Below are 21,082 nucleotides of genomic sequence, written 5' to 3' on the forward strand. Positions count from 1 at the left end.
ACACCCCCCCCCCCCCCCCCCCCCAACACCACGCTCGAGCTATGTAACAATTCCTCTAAGACAATCCATAATCGGTTAACGTAGTGCTTGAGATTTTGTGTAAGAAAGAAAGCGAAGAACGCTTTAATTCAGACCATTTTAGGAAGTTTGATCTTCTTGATTATTTCCAAGACTTCATTGTTCTAACGTGATTACTTAAACATCTAATTTAACATATGAATATAACAGATATGCTACTGAGTCTTACTTCCAACCGTGTGCAACCACTTAGTAACTCTTCTAGATCCGCAATATGAATTGCCCGACCTCTTTTTTCAGCAACTGAACTCAAATAGAGGGACCTGGAGGGACATAATCGACCCAAAAACCCAATAACAGCGCCATTGAAACTAACATGAAATCTCAAATAGAAATTTTACTTCATTGCAAACTAATAAAAGAGTCTTTAGTTTAGCTTTTGAGGATCAAGACCGCACATACCTTAAATCCTTGCAACACCCTCCGATCTCAGACAGCAATTTCCCACTGAAATCAGCGCAATTATGCAGATATAGTTCGTGCAAGGAAGGCTTCAGCAGGAGCTGGATAGCTGAATCATCAAGCTGACCACAATCTACCTTTAAGCTCCTTAGGAAAGGGTTTGGAGGCAGCAGAGGCCTCAGAAATTCCACCGTTGGAGAAATTTCCTACACGAGAAAAATCAAAACGAGATAAATAACTAAACCATACAATGATCCAAGATGATGCAGCTAGCAAAACGGTCAAATTTGAGCTTCGTTTCTCTCAAAATTATCAATAAACGACCTAGCAGAGTAATTTCTTCTATATCTTAAAAAAACAGAGCCAACCGATTTCCGGATTGGAGTATCCACATCGCAAAGGAAAAAGGGATCTCCAAGGGCAGTAACTAGAATCTCATTTCAAAAGTAGAAATCGAGAATGAATTAGAGGGAAATCGAAGCAGAAACTTACAAGGAGATGGAAACTAGGGAGAAAATTGTGAAGTTGTGAAGCACAGGAATGGAAGGTCGTGCAGGTGGAAGCAATGGAGCAGATAGAAGGCAAATCGAGCTTGGTCATGATGGTAGCAAGGACAGCAGAAGGAAGGCGATCGAGGCTTTCCACGCTGCCATTCTCGTCCGCCATTTTCGTCTGGTGAATTCAATTCAAGCTTCTTCAACGTTGATTCAATGGAAGATGGATGCGGTTCTGGGGAGGCACCGTCGTCTACGACGACTTTATCTTGATCCACAGCCGCGCTCCGACCCGATGGCATCTTGGTGATATATATCTTAGACAGAGTTTTAAATAAATATATAATATATAAAATTATTTTATATATATGCTTGATTTTTACACAATTATTTTGGAAAAAAAAAATGATTTAATTAAACAATATAGGAATCAATAAAAAAATATTTATATTAGATAATTGATTAACAAATAATTAAAACCATTCAAATTTACGTTATATTTAAAATTTTGATATTTACAATAATACCCCTAAATTTTTATACAATATTGTTGAATTTTCGAAAGTTTCGATAATATCCTTTAACCTAAAAAAGATATATAAAAAATATCCTTACATAAGTTCGGAATGTAAATCGTGATCATTTTATTTTAAAAATACTCCTAAATTTTCAGAAGGGTTTAAAAAATACCAATAAACGAAAAGTTGTTACAATGTTTTAAAAATACCAAAAATACCCTTGAACTTTTATAAATTTCATTAATATCCTTATCCTTAAACTTTCTTACAGAGTTCAAAGATACCCTCACTATTAATAAATGGATGGAAAGTTGTTACAACATTTTAAAAATATCAAAAATACCCTTGAACTTTCATCGATTTCATTAATACCCTTAAACCTTCTTACAAGGTTCAATGATACCCTTGCTGTTAGTAAAGGACAAAACCGTCATTACAACGTTTCTAATTCTTTAACTTTCAAAATTTTCATTAATATCCTTAGACTTGCTTAAAAAATTGAAAGATACCCTCACCATTAATAAATGGACGAAACCGTTCAAAAACTACCCACAAACTTTCAAAAATAGCATTAGTAATAGAAAACACGAGACAACTAGACAATAAAAAGGTAAACCTTAGTAACAACTCTACCTTTTACATAACAACTGTGAGATACATCAAGGCAATGGTGTTAAAAACTCTTCATACTTCATTTTTGGTATTCATATTTATTTGGTTGATACCTCTACTATCATGAAAATATCAACGTATCGATAAAACTTACCACTCTAACTCGATCTACTGAGAACTTTTCTCCAGCTCTTGGGTCGGGATTCCGTGATTTCTTCGACATCATCCTGTCCTGTTCGTGTTGACTTAATATTTCCCAAAGAAAAGGACTTTCTAGTTTATATATATCAAGGGACTTCTAAACTCTCTTAGTTTTAGGATGGAGGGGATCCCAGCCCTCTTCTCACCAAGTTGAACTTTCTAAACTGAAACTCCTATCAGCAGCATAATCCACAAAGCTGTACAAAGGCATCACTCGGTCTCCATACTTCTCAAATCCTTCCAATTCCTTCTTTGCTTTGGTCCTCAGCTCCTCTGCCACCTCCTTAGCCTTCTCAATCCCATATACTCGAACATAGCTCTTCCCTTTTCTCTTCTTACTCTCATCGGTTTGATCGAGTTTCTTTGCTTGTTCTTTCCGAATATCGTCTACTACCTGATACAACACGCCGACCGCTCTTCCGTACCTTCTCAATCTCTGTACCTCATGGTCTTCTGCTCCAGCTAGAAGTCCTCCGCACACAGCGGAGCATTGGCTCATTTCACCAAATTTCTTTTCTTGGACGAATTCTATGGAGTTGGGGCCTCCCTCAAGGTCAAGAAACTGTCCAGCTGCCATGCCTCTGGAACCAACGGCTTTGGCAATCTCGGCAACCACACGGAGCAAGCGGGACTCGGGAACGAGGTCGAATGGTGTGTGTGAGACAATGTGTTGAAAGCCAAGGGGAAAAAGTGCATCACCAGCGAGAATTGCCATGTCAACACCATAAACTGTATGGTTTGAAGGTTGGCCGCGACGCGAGGGATCGTCATCCATGCAAGGAAGGTCATCATGGATCAATGAAGCTGCATGAACCTGCCAAAAGATCAGTGATCAATTTAATACACTAGTTTGAAATGTGACAAGAGCTATTAAAAATAACCTAGCAACATGCAGTATATTGTTACAAAGGAGATGATGTTATCCGCATCGACTTTGATATCACAAAGAGTCAATAAGCTCTCTCAACTCTTAAAACGTGTCTTCAAAGGGTAAAAGTGATTAATTTTACTCTTGAATGTTAGATCTCACATTGCATCTCACCATAACTTGTTTTTCATTGGAAGGGAGGTACATTATTCGGATTTGGGTGTTTTTTTAATAGTTCAACAACATGGGAAGATGAAGGGAGATTCAAACCTCTGACCTCTTAACTAAAAGCACATGCCTTAACCAAACCGAGAAAAAGAGAAGTGCACAAATATGGTATAAGGTAAGAGCATACATAACCAAGTAAAGCATAACTCGAAAAGTGTATATAATACAGAATATGTTCCAACACAACTAACAAGTTTGGAAGTGATTTTGAAAGGATTAGAATCACCTTTTTCATGTTCAAAATCACCTCGAAACATGCCTATAATTATTCAAAAACAATTTGATGTTTGATTTCACACTCTTAAACAGATTTTTCATCCAATCAAAATTGATTTTGAAGTGTTGAATATGACGAATCAAAATCACTTCCAAGCAGAGTACGCCTTATGTTTTCTATCAAATTCTCTATCAACCACAGTCCTTTGAAGGGTTCTCTCACATTTATTCATCCGACCCTTCACTCATTTAGAGCCTAGCAAGTGTAATTCCCACATTTTACTAATCCTGGACATGAGAATAGAAATCAACTCACGTTTTTAAACGTATTGAATCATTGACCTAAAAACCAGAATGCATAATGTAACAGACTGCGAACTGAACAGTATTTTATAGCATAAAATGTTGCGCCCCCCTCCCCCCATCCCAAATCAACTTGGCTGTTCATACATACAAGTTTAATTCACATCTGGAGATTGATATGAACAGCCTGTTTCAGTAGCTTACCACTTAGAGACGATTGAAAGAACTATTACAGAAACTAGCAAACATAATGTACACAAACATGAAATCACAACCACAAGTGAATATTCGAATCGAGCAATTTGTAGTCAAACTTCGTCAATATCCCAAGAAATAACAAAACACGACAATTAAAGCGAATCTCAATCCAGAAACGTAAAATTAGGAATGAGAAAGAACCATTTCGAGAGCACAGGCGGTAGGGAATGCAGCAAGGCGGTCGACGCCGAAAAGCTCGCAGGCGGCGACGCACATAACCGGAGGAGCTCGCTTTGCTCCTTCAGCCAAAACCGAGTAACGCATAGCCTCGTAGATCTGGTCGGGGTACTGAATGGGAACAGCTTCATCCAGCTTCTGGTTGATCTCGAGAATCAGCTTTTTCCAGTATGTTTTCAAATCAAAGTGAATCGATTTAGCTTGAGAAGAAACCGCTGAAGAAGAAGAAGATGAAGAGCATCGAATTGAAGCCTTTGTTCCAAAATTCATTCTGAGAGAGGATGCCGCCATGATCGAAAATGCCATCGTCGATGCTCTCCCACTCTCGTTCGCTGTGAACTTTGCGGTCGAAAAATGGAGTCTGAAAGGAAGGTGGATGTCTGAGAGGGATAAGCACATGGAAGACGACGCAATTGCGGGCCATCGGCATCTGCCATGGATGAATAAGACGTGATGATAAAAACTAAACTATAACTTCTTTCTTTCTTTTTTTTCTTTTTTTCTTTTTTTTTTTTTAAATTTAAATTATTTAATTATTATTTTAATTTCTAAAACTTCATATTTTGAATATATTTTAAAAAATGGTTTTTTCTTTACGGGATGACAGTAACAGTACCATCACTAGACATTTCACTCGAGAGATCGACTAGGTTAGTGGAACAAATTATGGAAAACTCGGAGGCAAGCGAGATTTTGCCCAACTTTTGTTAAACCAAGATATTCTTGTTGTGAAAGCTCGGGAAACACCTCTGACTGTTCCATCTTTTGTTGGAGATTAGCTTATTGAAGAATTGTTTGATATATTGAGATACTCGATTCTTCAAGTAGACGTTAAACGAGCTTTGTAGGGTTCTTTTGCTGATTCATAACTAAGACTTGGCTACTTACCGACCTTACTGGGTCCAAGTCTAAAACTTGGCTCGATAACCGAAATATAAACACAAACAACAACTGTACATTGGTTATGCACTATTTCACGACTGAACTCTTTTCCTCGATTCAAGACTAGACTTACAGAACTCACAACATGCACAAGACAGAACTATGCACTACCCCACATTCAAACCTCCTTTGCTCGATTCAAAACTAGACTTTCGAGACTCACAACGTGCACTATCGGACCGTGGACACTAGTGCGCCAAGTGTGCCAACCCTAGGGAATCAGCACACCGACATGTCGGCTAGCTTCAGGCCCAACCTTCATGGCCCGTGGGCTTCAATTTCCTCGTAAGCCCAAGCCTTCTATCGTCTCCCTCATTTGACCTCTCGTCCCGTATTTCGGTACCCATTTCTAGTCTAGCAGAGCAATGGCGTCCTTCAGCTTCGGCTCTCTGCTACTGCTCTCAGCGATTTTCAGGCTGGCACTTATCCTCTACGGCGAGTGGCAGGATGCGCACTTGGAGGTCAGATACACTGATGTCGATTACATCGTTTTCTCGGATGCTGCTTCTCTAATGGCGTCGGGAAAGTCGCCCTATTTGAGATCCACATATAGATACTCACCATTACTTGCGTTTTTGCTCATACCGAACTCTATCTTCCATCGCTGTTGGGGAAAAATTCTGTTCTCAGCGTCAGGTGCCTTCACTTTTTTCATTTGATTCGTTACATTTCATTTTTCTTCTGGTTGCTATGTTAATTGTCTTGTTTCTGTCTAGATTTACTCGTTGGATTCTTCATACGTACTATTTTGAAGAAACGTGGGGTTCCTGAAAATTTATGCCTCGCTTCTGTTATGGTTTGGCTTTTCAACCCGTTTACGTTTACCATTGGCACCAGAGGGAACTGTGAGCCTCTTGTTTGTGCAATGGTTCTTAAGATCCTTTTGTGTCTGATGAACGGTGTAAGTTTCTTTTCTCTTTCAATCTACATTTGGAACTGTGCCTATTAAGCGAAGTCGGAAGTAGTTTAACTTAATCATGCAAATTTGTAGTTTCGACAATTGGTGGTGCGAATTTAATTTGTTTGGTTCGATATTGGGAGATATTATCATTAGCTGTCGCAGGATCGTGCATATTTCATAATATTCATAGTTCTTATTTTGAATTGTAAGCTGCAGGTTTGATTAAATTTGTGTGAAGAAGATTTTGTAATTTTCATATAATTTGCTATTGCTAAGATTCAACGTAAATGTAATGTAACTTCACAACATAACCAGTAACTTTGCACATTTAGTTCGAAATTTCTGATAGAAACTAGAAAGATTCCCGGTTTCAATTGTGGGATGTTGCTGTTTATTAGGATATTGGTGCATTTGTTGGTAAATTATCCATTTATAGTTTAGTATAACTCTCTTTCCCTGTAACAGGTCAGTTGCTACAAGCTGCATTTTGGTATGGACTCGTTGTCCATTTCCGAATCTACCCGATCATCTATGCCCTTCCGATTCTTCTGATTCTCAATCCAAATTTATTCACATCTGGCCTGAACCCTGTTCTTCAGAAATGGAGTCAGCATGATGAAAAGGCTCCTCAGAGAAATTTACAATCAAGATTGGCTTGTATTTTTAGTCCATGGTTTCTTTTGAAATCCATAATGACTAAGGAGAGGATACTTTTTGGCCTCATTTCTGGTTTGGTGTTCATCTTCTGCACTGCATTGTTTTATTATCTATATGGTTGGGAATTCCTGCACGAGGCACTGCTCTATCATCTCACACGAACTGACCCAAGGCACAATTTTTCAATTTATTTCTATCACATCTATCTTCATCATGAGCTTGAGTTCTCTGTTGTGGAGAAGCTCATTTCATTTCTACCCCAGTTGGTAGTGCAGCTCGTTCTCGTTCTATCATTTGCTGAAGATCTTCCATTCTGCTGGTTCGCGCAGACTGTAGCCTTCGTGGCATTCAACAAGGTTCGTGTCCAAATCATTTTTTGACCTTAAGAAGTTACAGATAGAGCTAAGATTCCTGTCAAAACATGAGTTTTTTCAAGTTAATTGCACTTTCTGTTAGGATAACACGTTTGAGTTTTTGCAGATGTGCATGTCAGCTAGGTTTAGTTAGTTCATTATGCGGTTTTTGTTGTTCTAATGATGAGTATTCTTGGGCATTGTTCTTATTCTATAGCTTGCAGGAGTTTTCTTTGATATCCCACGTCGGTTGGGGAGGAGAATGTAACACCCTTTATAAGGGTGTGGAAACCTCTCCCTAGCTAGCATATGCGTTTTAATAACCTTGAGGGGAAGCCCGAAAGAGAAACCCGAAAGAGGATAATATCTCCTAGCTGTGGACTTGAGTTGTTACAAATGGTATCAGAGCTAGACACCGTGCGATGTACCAGCGAGGAGGCCCTTCCCTGAAGGGGGTAGACACGAGGCGGCGGTGTGCCAGTAAGGACATTGGGCCCTAAAGGGGGTGGATTTGGTGGGGTCCCATATCGATTGGAGCAAAGAACGAGTGCCAGCCAGGACGCTGGGCCCTGAAGGGGGTGGATTGTGATATCCCACATCGGTTGGGGAGGAGAACAAAACACCCGTTATAAAGGTGTGGAAACCTCCCACGTTTTAAAAACCTTGAGGGTAAATCTGAAAGGGAAAGTCCAAAGAGGACAATATTTGCTAGCGGTTGGCTTGGACGGTTACATTTCTTCTCAAGCCTTTATGTACGGCCGAATTGGGTTTCTCCTGCAATTTCTCTCATTTTCTTATTTCGATTATGATGAAATGTTGAAACTTTTGGTATCTATTAGAACCCATTCTCCCTGATCATTGGTATTGTCTTAATGCTTAATTACGTTTTTGAGAATCTCTTCATATTTAATCAACAGGTGATCACAGCACAATATTTTGTCTGGTTCTTCTGTCTTCTACCTTTGATTCTTCCTTGGAGTAAGATGAAGCTTAAATGGAAGGGCGTGTTCTCGATATCGATCTGGACAGGAGCACAGCTTCATTGGCTGATGTGGGGTTATTTGCTGGAGTTCAAGGGAAAGAATGTGTTGATTCAACTGTGGATGGCTAGCATCATGTTCTTGGCTGCAAACACAACCGTTTTGACCTTAATCATTCACCAACACAAGCTCTCAGCGCTTTTCATGCTACCCAATAGCACAGCCGACAAGACAAAGAAATCCAACTGATGATGTATGTACTTTGTGAGTTGAATGATAGTTTTAATGATATAATTGTTCACAACTCTCTTTTTGTTGTCAATTTTTGAGTAGCTTTGAATGATATTTTTAAGAAAAAGGCGTAATTTGGAGGTATTTTTCCTCCGTGTATGCTAAGTTAGAGTACGTAGTGAAGATACTGGTCGTTTTGAAAATGAAATTCTTGATTGAATGGATCCGTCTCCAAATGTGAGAATTGTGTGAGAATTGTTAGGTTATGGGGAGGAGATGTGTTATTTATTTATTTATTTATTATTATTTTTTTTATATATTTAGTCAATAGTTTTTATAAGTGTTTTAATAATTATAAAGTAAATTGTCATAAATAATAAATAGTAAAAAGTTACTTCGAGTGAAGTTAACTATAAAGTAGTAAATTGTCATATCAACATGATCATGAGATCGGCATTAGTCCAAACCCAATACAAGCAACAAAGACCTGAGATAAGAGTTGAGAAAATAGACATTTGAGAAAAAGAACAAGAGAATCAAACACATAGATTGAGACAATAGACCGACATTAGTCCAAACCCAATACAAGCAACAAAGACCTGAGATAAGAGTTGAGAAAATAGACATTTGAGAAAAAGAACAAGAGAATCAAACACATAGATTGAGACAATAGACGTAATAAGGAATTCAATCTTTCAGTCTTTTATGGGATGCACTCGATAACTGATTGGATAGCTTGAATGCATGTAACAGTGAATCGACTAAAACCGACTGCATTAATAACATATGCCCATTCTTTACGTGTTCTTTCTTTGCCAGTGTTGGTATGAGCCATCATCACCAAGTCCAACATCAACCCAACATCTGATTGCTCGGTTTCTTCTTTTTCATCGATTACTGCATCAACAATGATCACTTTACCTGTGTTCTTCGGAATCGCCTCCTTACAATTCTTCAAAATAGTGATACACTCTTCGTCGTTCCAATCATGTAGAGTCCACTGCCATCAAACATATTTCAAGTATGATTTAAACAATCTCAACCTTAAATTTGAAAACTAAAAAACCGTCACAATCGCACTCTATTGAGCATCACGACACGATTGTGCAACACATACTCTCGCTCTCGATCAAATTAGCCAACAACGTTATAAGCTAGCAAGTAATACGATCCGATAACAAAAAATGTAGATACCAACCTTGATGAAAGCAGCATCAGCATTTGGAACAAAATCAAACATATCACCAGCAACATGCTCCACACGTTCATACACAGGCGACGTAGAAATAACATGAGGAAGATCGAAATTAATACCTCGAATCCACGAACAAGCCTTAACAACAACACTCAAAGTAGCTCCATTTCCTCCACCCACATCCACCAAACTCCCAACCCCATCAAAGATCCCCTGACAACCATCAAGTATAGCAGCCACAACCAGCCCCGTAGAGCACCCCATGGCCTCATTGATCAGCCTATTATGCTTTGGATTAGCCGCAGCATAGCGCCACACGTCCATGCCATGCGCAGCCTCAAATGGGAACCTGCCGCCACTCTTGACGTACGCGCTCAAGTTGTGCCATGCTGCAAGCATCGCCGGGCTGGCTTCCAGCAGCATCAAGGGGGCCAAGCTGCTGCCGTTCTTGGTGGCGAGCAAGCGCGATAGAGGGGTCTGAGCATAGCCGATCAGGTCGTCGGATATGGAATATTCTTTGAAGATTCCTCGACTGACGAGGAATCTTAAGATTCGATGCAGGAGAGGTGAAGAACAGTGTAGAGTGGAGGAGAGTTGGGGCAATGTCATGGGGCTGCCATGGTCTTCAATGATATCAGCTATTTGAAGCTCTATGGCACATTTTATGGCTGCCATTTCAGAGAAACCAAATATGTATTTCCACATTTGGATGATGGCTTGCCCCTCTTCTTCCTTCTTCGACAACGTTTCTTTATCGGTTCGTTCCATTCAATCTCATTGATATCAATCCTTTTCAATCTAGCTTCATTATATAGACGCTCAAAATTTGCATTTTGTCTAATAAATACCTATAAACTTTCAAAAGTTTCAGTAATATCTTCGACTTTTAATGTTATTTTTTTTAAGTTCATAGATACTTTTCAAGTAGGTATTAATAACTCTATCCATATTAAGACAATAAGAGTATATTTGGACTAATTTTTTTTAAAAGTATTTTTAGAAGTATTTTTTTAACATTTATTTAAATATTTAAAAAAAAAATTAAAAATATTATTGAAAAATTTAAAAGCTACAGAATATTTACAAGATAAAAAGTATAAAGTTAATTAAATTTTTTAATATATATTAGTTGGGGATGGTGGAATCCCAGTGATAGACAGTAAAATGATTTATTTATTGAATATTAATAATTTAAATCTGAAAAGATATCCAATTATTTCTGGTTTTGTCGGGACTTTTAAAAAAAAAAAAAAATTATTTTATTTTTTATAATTAAAATAGTCGGTGAGCTTCAAACTGTTTCAATAGAATTTTTAAATTCTAAAAAATTATTAATTTGAGATAAAAATATTTAATATTTTATTTTAAAATATTCCTAAATTTTTAAAATTTTATTTACGGCTTTAAATTTAAATAAAAATTAAAAGAAAAAAAAAAAGTTAGAAAATACTCTTATCATTAATAATATAAACCGAACTATTAGTATCATATTTATAAAATCTTTTTTACCGTTAGTATATCCAACGTAAATAACTTATATACGTAAAATATCAATTTATTTTAATTTTAAAATAAACCAAGGTAGAATACTTTATGACCAGAAGACCTGATCCCAACAAGACTACAAGAAAATCATGTATCGATCCTAATTAGTCTTTGTTTGGTCGTACAATACTTTCTTTATTGGATTTCTGAGACCGATAGGTGAATGAGCGAAGCTGGGAAGAAAAGGTTATTCCCTATTGGCTGGCGACCTCGACCCCTGTTATTCTGACTGCTTGCTTGAAGGATATTTTTTATATAAAAATATAAACAATGTCTATCCAAATTTTATTTATTTTTTAAATAAAAGGTAAAAATAAAGGATAATTATTTAAAAATTTATACCAAGAATTTAAATCATATTATTGTTGATTTTTTTGCTCAATTAATTTTAAATTAAACCTAAAATTAAATGTTCACTTATATAGGGTTAGAAAAAAATCGACTTAGACTTCTCTCGAGACATTGACACATGAGCATGTAAATTGCACGCCCTCATGTGCTCCGTCTAATCGACTCAGGTTAAGATGATCTTTCGAACCTCTTGGCCTCGTCGCTCTTTACTTGGGCCCAACCTTATCCCGACTTGTGTACTCACCTGTAATGTAATAACTCAACCTCACTGCTGCAGATATAATCCTTTTTAACTCATTACGTATTGCCGCCGTCAGGAGGTTTTCATACCCTTGTAAGAAATGCTTCGTTCCCCTTTCCATAGTCCACCTTCTTAGGGCCAACGTTCTCACTGGCACACCACCTAGTGTCTAGGTCTGATTCCATATGTAACAGTTCAAACTCATCGCTAGTAAATATTGTTCGTCAGTTTCACGACTATAAAACACGTCTATTAGGGAGATGTTTTCACACTCTTATTTCGTTCTCCTCTCCAACTCACATGGGATCTCATACGTAACAATTTTTAAATTTTTTTTAAAATATTTTAAAATAAAAATTACTTTAGAAATTTTAATTAAATCATTTAATTTAAAGGGATTTCCTTTTTATTTGTCTTTTTCTTGAGCATAGGAAAGTGGAGAATCTAATGAAATCTTAATCAACCTTCTCCCATATATGACCAAATATTTATATTATTCTAATATATAGTTTTATCCTATTTTTTAAAAGTGATTTATGAACCTAATCCCATATTAAGTAATGCGATTAGGTACTAATATTCTACCAATGGTTCGAGATTTTAATTGTATCTGTTTTTTTAAACGAGTTAGTAGTTTTAAATTCTTGTTTCCCCGAAATTATTGTACAAGAAAAATAGTTTTATTTTTGTTTAAATTTAACCAACATTATTTTTCGAAGTATAAGAGGAAGAAGATTATGTTTTGAATCGATGCACATATTAATATAATTCAATTTAATAAGATCGAGTAACATTTGTAAAGTCTTTACTGTACCTTAAATACAAGAACCCTATAATTAATGCGGAATTTTCTTTAAATAAACTTTTATTATAAATGCAACATTCATTTGTCGTTTATTATCTTATTAAAAAAATTCAACATATACTAATAATTCGAACGGAATATAACCTAGACTACAACTGCAAATGAAATTTAACCTATACTAACCTATACTATGAATGCAAATGAAATTCAACCTATACTGCGAATGGAAAACAATCTATCTTATGTATATTGCCACAGTGATGAGATTTGCAATGCTTTTGCCACAATGATGAGATTTGTGATGCTTTCGTTGGTCTCACATGTGATGCTTCATTATATATATATATATAAAAAAGATTAAGATGGAGATTCCTTTTTATATATATAAATAAATAAATAAAGCATAGGTTAAAATACTATGTGATTAATTTTTCATGTAATTTTAAATATTCAAATTTAATTATTATATTTTTTAATAAATCTTAAAATTAAAGCTTATTAATTTTTATCGATTTAAATTTATAAGAATAAAGGTTTTTTTTTTTTAATAAAAAAACTAATATTAGAGACCATTATAGTCCATTGAAATTATATAAATTAAATTAGAACCAATTTAATTACAGTACAAACAATTCAAGACCTTTAGATACAGAATCATCTCCAAAAATTTCGATTAGAATAGGTATATGCTAAAAGCGAATATCACTCGAAGCTATCTGCCGATATATATATATATATATATATATATATATATAGTTAGTTAGAACGCTTAAATCTAAGCTACTTTGGTAAACTAAAAAACCCGTAAGCTAACATAATTTATATATATTTTTTATTTATTTGAATTAAATTAAACCTAAATAAGTTTATAGTTGAGTTGATCAAAATTTTCAAAACAATTTTAATTTTTTAATAAGAAAAGAAAAAATTAAATGTTAACCTAATTAAATTTTTATCGTATAATTTCTATAGAAATTTACTGGTCGGGGTTTGATTTGGGCAGCTGTTTTCCGTTCGCGTTATTTGAAGAACTCGGCGGAATCCTCGATTTCCTGCAATTCGATCGATCTTCATCGTCGTCCTCGCCTGAGACGATATCAGAGCTCAAGAAGCAACCATGCCGAAGAAGATGGGCGTAAACAGCAAAGCCGAGGCGGCGAGAGCACGTAAGAACTCCGCTGAGACCGAGCGCAAGGAGCGGGAGACTCGGGAGAAGGCGGATCAGTACTGGCGTGAAGCTGAGGGTCCCAAGTCTCGTGCCGCCAAGAAGCGAGAGGATGAATCTGAGAAGCGTGCTGAGGCCGCTGCTCGTAAGGCGGAGGCACGCCGCTTGGCCGAACAGGAGGAGAAGGAATTGGAGAAAGCCATGAAGAAGCCTGACAAGAAGGCGAATAGGGTTTCGATTCCGGTCCCCAAGGTGACCGAAGTTCAATTGAGGAAGAATAAAGAGGTGGAGCAAGCGGAGCTTCAGAGGAAGGCCGAGGAGGCTAAGAAAAAGCTGAACCGGACGGCGGAGGAGGAGGAGTATGAGAGGATGGTGCTGGTGAGCAATACTAATCGGGACGATTCTATTATTGAAGCCAGGACGGTAGAAGACGCGATTTCTCAGATATCTGTTGCGGATAATTTACCCGTGGATAGGCATCCAGAGCGACGGCTCAAGGCCTCATTTAAGGTGCGGCTGGTTTCCCTTGTTCTTACAATTTTAATATCGAAACGAATCCAGAACGTCTATATCACCTTGATTGTTTGTTATCTCGCTCTTTGTTCCTTCTCGCCGTTTGTTAGGTTTGATTGTTTAATCCAATTTGTTAGAACTTGTGTTCATAACAATGAAATAGGAAAGTTTAACCAGAAATGGATGTCTGCAAACGACATATTGAACGAAAGACTGGGTCATAGAAGCTTATTCTAGGATCAACTATGGTAGTATGAATGTTGGGCACCTGTTATCTTGAGGCCTGCTGCAAATTTTTTAGCGAGTTATATTGTTGTAATCTATTGGAAATCGAAATCTAACAGAACAGCTTCTAAATTTTGAAATACCTTCTTTAGGAGTAAGCATTGTATCAATCATGTCACTCACTACTACATAAGTAATCAACAGTTCAGGTAACTTGACTTCTTGTGTTGCTGCTTCTCTTAGGATAGAATATGTCTACTAGTGAGTGATGCGAGGAGTTGGATTTATTCTGTGAAGGGAATTAGTTTTTGTCGACTTCCCTTCACTCTTATTTGCTCTTGGATTGCGCTCTTTATGCCCCGCTGTGAGATGCCACATCGGTTGGAGAGGGGAACGAAACATTTTTTATAAGGGTGTGAAAACCTCTCCCTAGAAGACGTGTTTTAAAAAGCTTGAAGGGAAGCCTGAAAGGAAAAACCCAAAGATGACAATATCTGCTAGTGGCGGGCTTGGGCTATTACAAATGGTATCAGAGCCAGACATTAAGCAGTGTGTCAGTGAAAACGCTGGCCCCCGAAGGGGGGTGGATTGTGAGATCCCACATTGATTGGAGAGAGGAACAAGTGCTAGCAAGGACGCTGGGTTCCGAAGGAGGTGAACTGTGAGATCCTATATCAATTGGAGAGGGGAACGAGTGCCAGCGAGGATGCTGGGCCTTGAAGGGGGTGGATTGCGAGATCCCACATTGATTGCGGAGGGCAACGAAACATTATTTATAAGGGTGTGAAAATCTCTCCCTAACCGACGCATTTTAAAAACCTTGAGGCAAAGAGGACAATATCTACTAGTGGTGGGTTTGGGCTGTTACACCCCTCTTTGCACGCACTTTATTTATGATATCTTTGAATGCACTTTATTTCTGATATGATATTTGTCCATCTTCAGAATGTTTATGGTGATGGTACCTGTTGGTAACTTGTCTGGTTCTGATCTTTTAACATAGTTACTTGTGATCTCCCTGAGTTGCTGTTTTTTCTTCATAGCTTTTATGATAATGGCTTTTGTCTCCAACCAAAAAAAAAATTAATTTCTACATCTTTGTTTTTGAATCGACGGGCTTTCTGATGTTATCTCAGCTCCTATCATGTGGCAAGTAGAATTAACCTGTTTCTACACTTATGTTTTGGATAGACAGTCTTTTCACTGAATTTTCACTTGTATTTCATGCCTAATGTAAGATCCTACGTTGGTTGGAGAAGGGAACGAATCATTCTTATAAGGGTGTGGAAACCTCTCCCTAGTAGACGAGTTTTAAAACCTTGAGGGGAAGTCCTTAAAGGGAAAGCTCAAAGAAGATAATATCTGCTTGCGGTGGACTTGGGCTGTTACAAATGGTATCAGAGTTAGACACCGGGCGGTTGCCAGCGAGGACGCTGGCCCCGAGGGGTGGATTGTAAGATCCTACATCGGTTGGAGAGGGAAACGAAACATTTCTTATAAGAATGTGAAAACCTTTTCCTAGTAGACGTGTTTTAAAACCTTGAGGGGAAGCCTTTGAAGAGAAAGTCCAAAAAGGACAATATTTGCTAGCGGTGAGCTTGGGTTGTTATACCCAATTTTTTTTTTTTAAAGAATCATGTTAAATTATTTGTTCTTGTTTTAACAACTTGCCTTTTTCTGTTCATATCATCAACTAAATGCTTTGATTCACATTTAAAAAAAAATTGCCCCCTCCTGAGAAGTTCATAGATTATCGATCAACTATTTTGGATGGAGGTGAAGTGGTTAATTATTCATAAAATTGAGACCACAAGCTTTGGAAACATGAAACGCAGGATATTTTTCATCTAAATCTACTGCCAACCAACTCAATACTGCCAGTGAAAAACCCTTAACAATAATAACTAATGAATGTCATCGGGATATTTAGGAGCATATTAGTCATCAGGTTAGGAATTTATAGGTGGGAGATGGTTATAAGTAAGGTGAGATTGGATAGAGGGGATGAAGAAAAGCTGTGGTTTGTTTATTTGTGTAACAGCTCAAGCTCACCGCTAGCAGATATTGTCCTCCTCTTTGGGCTTTCTCTCGAGGGTTTTGAAACGTGTTTACTAGGTAGAGGTTTCCACATCCTTATAAAGAATGCTTCGTTATCCTCCCCAACCGATGTGGGATCTCACAATTTGAGTCTAGAGGGAGGTGTCCAAGTTCCCCGAGTTACCTAGGATATTGCATTCTACTTTTCTCTTCAAGTTTTTACTGCAATTTCAATTATTTGGTTCTTGTGGGAGTTGTTAGATCTTTGCAACAAACGTGGATCGTTGGACAGTTTTGTTGGAATTATACGAAATACCGAAAGGAAGAAACGACTTCAGTTAAATTAAACCCATTTGAGGGGATAAAATTAAAACCCTGATGTTTCCTATAAAATAAAAATGTACTTTTACTGAGTTTTCTTTGCCCCTGGTGTTCTGATGATTAGGCTTTTGAAGAAGCTGAGCTCCCCAGGCTGAAGGAAGAGAAACCTGGTCTTACTCACAATCAGTACAAGGACATGATATGGAAGCTATGGAAGAAGTCTCCTGACAACCCTCTTAATCAGGTAGCTTAATGCACAACTTTTTTAAAGAACATTATTCTGGTTTTTCCTTCTTCCTTAGAACCGTGCATGCTTTTATATTTTGTGGTGGTAGGTTGCAGCAGAGTGATTGGATCCATGTCCTTCAACAAGGGGCAGGCCGGACTATCCCTTGAGTTTTAAGTCTATTTGCTAAACTTCTGTCATAGTTCATAATCTGACCAATTCCTTTTCAGTTCAGTTGTATCCTGGAATGTTTAGATTGCTAATGGGTCTTCGTCTCTCTGTTGCATACTATGGCATGGGTCTTCGTAAATGCATATAAATAGTTTTGGGTCCTATGTTGTACAATAAGAATCAATATTATGACCTTGGTTCTGTTGCATTTGGTGCATAGGCATTTAAGTAAATCCTTGAGGTTTTAAGAAATGGTTTGGTTCGTTTCGATCTTACCTCGGAGATTCCGAAATATGGTACATTGGTTTAGAGGATGCATTTTGGAAGTCATAAGGTTTTAAGAAATGGTTTAGTTCGTTTCGATCTTACCTCGGAGATTCCGAAATATGGTACATTGGTTTAGAGGCTGCATTTTGGAAGTCATAAAGAAGGATATAACTTCTTGATGTCTGTCTATAATCGACTATCTAATCAAAATACTATGATCTAGATGTGAACCTTAATGCTAGAGTGCTTTTTCCATACTGAGGTTCACTTCTCAAGTGCTTAATTATGTGAGATCCTATATCGGTTGGAGAAGGGAACGAAACATTTCTTATAAAAGTGTCGAAACCTCTCCCTAACAGACGCAGTTTAAAACCGTGAAGCTAGCGACGATATGTAATGGGTTAAAATGGACAACATCTGCTAGCGGTGTGCGTGGACTGTTACAAATGGTTTTAGAGCTAGACACTAGGCGGGGTGCCAGCGAGGACACTGGCCTCTAGGAGTGGATTGTGAGATCTTGCATCAGATGGAGAGGCGAACAAAACATTCCTTATACGGGTGCGGAAAACTCTCCTTAACAGACGCGTTTTAAAACTGTGAAACTGGCAGTGATACGTACAAATGCCCTCTGGGTTATAAAGATGTTCGTTTTTCTCTACTCACTCATGGATGCTTGATGCCAATCAAATGGCAAGATCAAAAGCGCTTGCTTCTCGTTCTAAAGTTCTTTTTCAGTGCACTTTACCGGATCATTGTTTAACGTAGGGCCTTCTGTGATAATTATTAGGGTAGATAGTTGGCTGATGATGCAGTTTGATTGTTGTATGCTCGTTCTATCTCTTTAATGTTGTAGCTAAGATAGATAGTTATCGTTTAGGGGCAAATCTGTGATAATTATTATCAAGTGAATTCGGGATAGTTATCAATCTTTCTTATTTTTCATACAAGTTTCCCACTTTTGATGGATTCTGTTTTCTTTGAATGAAATAGTTTTAAATCTTGATACAAAAAGTTTCGAGAATAGTTCAATTTACGATGCTCACCGAGTCCAAGTTTACATTAATTGATCTAGGATCAAGATAGCATGAATTTATTAATTTTTTTTTATCCATATTTGTTTTTAGAAGTATTTTTTATTTTTGATTTTTTTTAAATAATGGTATTTTTAAGAATTTAGGAATATTTTTATTAGTTTTATCTCAAAATTATAACTTAAAAATACTCGAAATAAAATTAAAGAAAAAAAAAAAAAACATTTAGAATCCTGTAAGCAAATGAGAGCCACGAATGGATGGAATTTCTTATCCACAATTCCTCATCTTCGGTTATCCAGTCCCCACCTCCACAAAACGACACCGTTCCCTCTTTGCAACCCTCTCTTCCTCTTCCTTCACAACCACATTCCGCCATCAGCTCCGCCACTGCTTTCTCTCCCGCCATGGACGCCGTCTTCGTCAACCAGTCACTCTCCAGCCTCAAACTTCCCCCAAAACCCCCTCTCCCTAAACTCCCCTCTCCAATTCTCCATCTCCATCTCCGCCGCACCTTCAAATCTTTCACCGCCTACGCTGTCAACGAGCCCCTCACTCAACAGACCCAGCAACCAGATAACTTCCCGGAAGACGACGAATCCTACGGCGAGGTCGACGGAATCATCGGCAGCCGCTCCCTGGCCGACGCTACCGGAATGGAGTATCTAATTAAATGGAAAGATGGGCATTCTCCGTCGTGGGTCCCTTCCGATTTCATCGCTAAAGATGTCGTCGCTGAGTACGAAACCCCCTGGTGGACCGCCGCCAAGAAAGCCGACGAATCCGCCCTCAAGTCACTTATCGACGCCGCTGACAGCCGCGATTTCAACGCTGTGGACGAAGACGGCAGAACCGCACTCCTCTTCGTCGCTGGACTCGGGTCGGAGCCTTGCGTTAGAATTTTAGCTGAGGCCGGTGCGGATCTCGACCACCGCGACAAGAGCGGCGGGTTCACTGCTCTGCATATGGCCGCCGGCTACGTAAAACCCGGCACGGTGGAGCTATTACTGGAATTGGGAGCAGATCCGGAGGTGCAAGACGACAAGGGTCGGACACCATTAGTGCTGGCAAGGGAGATTGTGAAAGCGACGCCGAGGGTTCAATTTGCAAGGAGGTTGGGGCTGGAGAGAGTGATCGGAGCGCTGGAGAGAGTGGTTTTCGAGTTCGCGGAGGTGGAGGAGTTGCTGGAGAAGAGGGGGAAGGGGGAGAATTTGGAGTATTTGGTGAAGTGGAAGGACGGCGAAGATAATGAATGGGTGAAAGCGGCGCTGATTGCGGAGGATTTGGTGGCGGATTTCGAAGCCGGATTGGAGTACGCGGTGGCGGAAGCGGTGGTCGGAAAGAGACTTGGGGACGACGGGAAGATGGAGTATCTTGTGAAATGGACGGATATTGAGGATGCCACGTGGGAGCCTGAGGGTAACGTGGATTCGGATTTGATTGCGGAGTTTGAAACCGGTCAGAAGTCTGTTGGGCCTGGGCCCAGTTCGGATCTTGAGGCCCAGTCCAGTAATGGCGGCCCATGAGAAAATGCCTTTTTGTTTTATTTAGGTTATTATTTATAATTATTTATTTAAAAAAAAAAAAAACACCATTCGCTTACCTTATCTTTTAAATTGGTTCTTTTGGCCATTGAGTAATCATGGGTTGACCTTTATTCTTCTTCATGTTTGACTTCTAAAATACTCCGAACTAAATAATAATTCATTAATTAAGTTATTTTTAAAATTTTCATTAATATCCTTTCATTTTTTTAAAAAAATTAAAATCAGGATACGTTGAAATAAAATAAAATAAAAATTTATATGTATTTTTATTAATTAATTTATTTTGGGTAAATAGGAAAATGGAATAAAAGGAAAGGAATCTTTCAATGTTGAAAAATGAGGTGGGATGAAAATTAATATATTATTAATTTATTATAAAAATGGGTTATAATAAATTGGTGGGCCCAGTGGCTGAATAAGTCAACGGTCAGACCGTCCATTTACAATTGCGGGCCGAACAAACCCTTAACTCAAATCTCAAACAGCCGGCCGGCCGAACGGCCTCCAGCATTTCCCACTTTCTTTGACAAAACAAATATTATTATTAAATTATAAATTTCATCCAATATTTTAAGTAAATTACCATTTTAAATAATAGAAATTGTCTTTATGGGTCAATAAAATTATAAAAAATAATAATTTTTACTGTAAGAAATATTTAAGATTTTATAAAAAACATATGAATTATTTATACTGACTAAAATTAAAATTATACGTTTAAAATGAGTGAAATTAAATTTTGAGAGATTAAATTTATAATTTAATGTATTATTTTAAGTTTAAAACGTTAGACTATGTTTTTATATCGATATTTTAATATTTACCAAATATGCAGTCTTGAAAAAGAAAATCAATTTTTATTAAAAATTACGAAATAAAAATATAGAAATGGTTGCAATCAATGAAATTGACAACAATAAAAAGTCAACAAAATTGATAAACTTGTTAATCTAAGTAAAATTTATTAAATAAAACATAAACCAAATTCGAAACAAAAAACTATAGTAGTTGATTAATTTTAGA

The 21,082-nt window shown here is 37.6% G+C and overlaps 6 protein-coding genes across 7 annotated transcripts in view; 3 read left to right on the top strand and 3 right to left on the bottom strand.

Moving 5' to 3' along the window:
* Nucleotides 1-1,280, bottom strand: part of LOC111486436 (F-box/LRR-repeat protein 10) — a 4,358-nt gene extending 3,078 nt beyond the window's left edge. The window contains exons 1-3 of one of the 2 annotated variants that reach the window (XM_023133590.1): nucleotides 973-1,280; nucleotides 481-686; nucleotides 248-341 (exon numbers count right to left, since the gene is read on the bottom strand). In XM_023133590.1, coding sequence (XP_022989358.1) covers nucleotides 248-341; nucleotides 481-686; nucleotides 973-1,146 — 474 coding nt within the window. In that variant the 5' untranslated portion in view covers nucleotides 1,147-1,280. Of the gene's footprint in view, nucleotides 1-247; nucleotides 342-480; nucleotides 687-972 lie in introns of those variants that run through there. The other variant, XM_023133591.1, reaches the window with a different exon arrangement.
* Nucleotides 1,281-2,147: 867 nt separating this feature from the next.
* LOC111486485 (heterodimeric geranylgeranyl pyrophosphate synthase small subunit, chloroplastic) lies at nucleotides 2,148-4,786 on the bottom strand. The gene is made up of 2 exons (XM_023133660.1): nucleotides 4,320-4,786; nucleotides 2,148-3,119 (listed from the first exon to the last, which is right to left on the bottom strand). The coding sequence occupies exons 1-2, from the start codon at nucleotides 4,752-4,754 to the stop codon at nucleotides 2,448-2,450; spliced, it is 1,107 nt and encodes a 368-aa protein (XP_022989428.1). The 5' UTR covers nucleotides 4,755-4,786; the 3' UTR covers nucleotides 2,148-2,447.
* An 853-nt stretch (nucleotides 4,787-5,639) lies between these two features.
* On the top strand, nucleotides 5,640-8,643 carry LOC111486462 (GPI mannosyltransferase 1). The gene is made up of 4 exons (XM_023133627.1): nucleotides 5,640-5,933; nucleotides 6,014-6,196; nucleotides 6,664-7,211; nucleotides 8,126-8,643. The coding sequence occupies exons 1-4, from the start codon at nucleotides 5,663-5,665 to the stop codon at nucleotides 8,435-8,437; spliced, it is 1,314 nt and encodes a 437-aa protein (XP_022989395.1). The 5' UTR covers nucleotides 5,640-5,662; the 3' UTR covers nucleotides 8,438-8,643.
* A 207-nt stretch (nucleotides 8,644-8,850) lies between these two features.
* LOC111486486 ((RS)-norcoclaurine 6-O-methyltransferase-like) lies at nucleotides 8,851-10,403 on the bottom strand. The gene is made up of 2 exons (XM_023133662.1): nucleotides 9,618-10,403; nucleotides 8,851-9,419 (listed from the first exon to the last, which is right to left on the bottom strand). The coding sequence occupies exons 1-2, from the start codon at nucleotides 10,380-10,382 to the stop codon at nucleotides 9,123-9,125; spliced, it is 1,062 nt and encodes a 353-aa protein (XP_022989430.1). The 5' UTR covers nucleotides 10,383-10,403; the 3' UTR covers nucleotides 8,851-9,122.
* Nucleotides 10,404-13,534: 3,131 nt separating this feature from the next.
* LOC111486511 (coiled-coil domain-containing protein 124-like) lies at nucleotides 13,535-17,466 on the top strand. Its single transcript, XM_023133693.1, has 3 exons — nucleotides 13,535-14,231; nucleotides 16,942-17,061; nucleotides 17,153-17,466. Exons 1-3 carry the CDS (start codon nucleotides 13,674-13,676, stop codon nucleotides 17,165-17,167), a joined length of 693 nt encoding a protein of 230 aa, XP_022989461.1. The 5' UTR covers nucleotides 13,535-13,673; the 3' UTR covers nucleotides 17,168-17,466.
* Nucleotides 17,467-18,730: 1,264 nt separating this feature from the next.
* LOC111486468 (signal recognition particle 43 kDa protein, chloroplastic) lies at nucleotides 18,731-20,177 on the top strand. Its single transcript, XM_023133632.1, has one exon. It carries the CDS (start codon nucleotides 18,773-18,775, stop codon nucleotides 20,036-20,038), a length of 1,266 nt encoding a protein of 421 aa, XP_022989400.1. The 5' UTR covers nucleotides 18,731-18,772; the 3' UTR covers nucleotides 20,039-20,177.
* Nucleotides 20,178-21,082: the final 905 nt, after the last annotated feature.

Source organism: Cucurbita maxima, unplaced genomic scaffold (assembly GCF_002738345.1).
Source record: "Cucurbita maxima cultivar Rimu unplaced genomic scaffold, Cmax_1.0 Cma_Scf00011, whole genome shotgun sequence".
Taxonomy (NCBI): Eukaryota; Viridiplantae; Streptophyta; class Magnoliopsida; order Cucurbitales; family Cucurbitaceae; genus Cucurbita; species Cucurbita maxima.

Coding starts and splice junctions, on each gene's coding strand:
- LOC111486485 (XM_023133660.1), bottom strand. CDS start 4,754: ATGTGCTTATCCCTCTCAGACATCCACCTTCCTTTCAGACTCCATTTT. Junction 3,120..4,319: donor CCGCCTGTGCTCTCGAAATG/GTTCTTTCTCAT, acceptor ATCTTTTGGCAG/GTTCATGCAGCTTCATTGAT.
- LOC111486462 (XM_023133627.1), top strand. CDS start 5,663: ATGGCGTCCTTCAGCTTCGGCTCTCTGCTACTGCTCTCAGCGATTTTC. Junction 6,197..6,663: donor CCTTTTGTGTCTGATGAACG/GTGTAAGTTTCT, acceptor TCCCTGTAACAG/GTCAGTTGCTACAAGCTGCA. Junction 7,212..8,125: donor CCTTCGTGGCATTCAACAAG/GTTCGTGTCCAA, acceptor TTTAATCAACAG/GTGATCACAGCACAATATTT.
- LOC111486486 (XM_023133662.1), bottom strand. CDS start 10,382: ATGGAACGAACCGATAAAGAAACGTTGTCGAAGAAGGAAGAAGAGGGG. Junction 9,420..9,617: donor CTGATGCTGCTTTCATCAAG/GTTGGTATCTAC, acceptor GTTTGATGGCAG/TGGACTCTACATGATTGGAA.
- LOC111486511 (XM_023133693.1), top strand. CDS start 13,674: ATGCCGAAGAAGATGGGCGTAAACAGCAAAGCCGAGGCGGCGAGAGCA. Junction 14,232..16,941: donor GGCTCAAGGCCTCATTTAAG/GTGCGGCTGGTT, acceptor TCTGATGATTAG/GCTTTTGAAGAAGCTGAGCT.
- LOC111486468 (XM_023133632.1), top strand. CDS start 18,773: ATGGAATTTCTTATCCACAATTCCTCATCTTCGGTTATCCAGTCCCCA.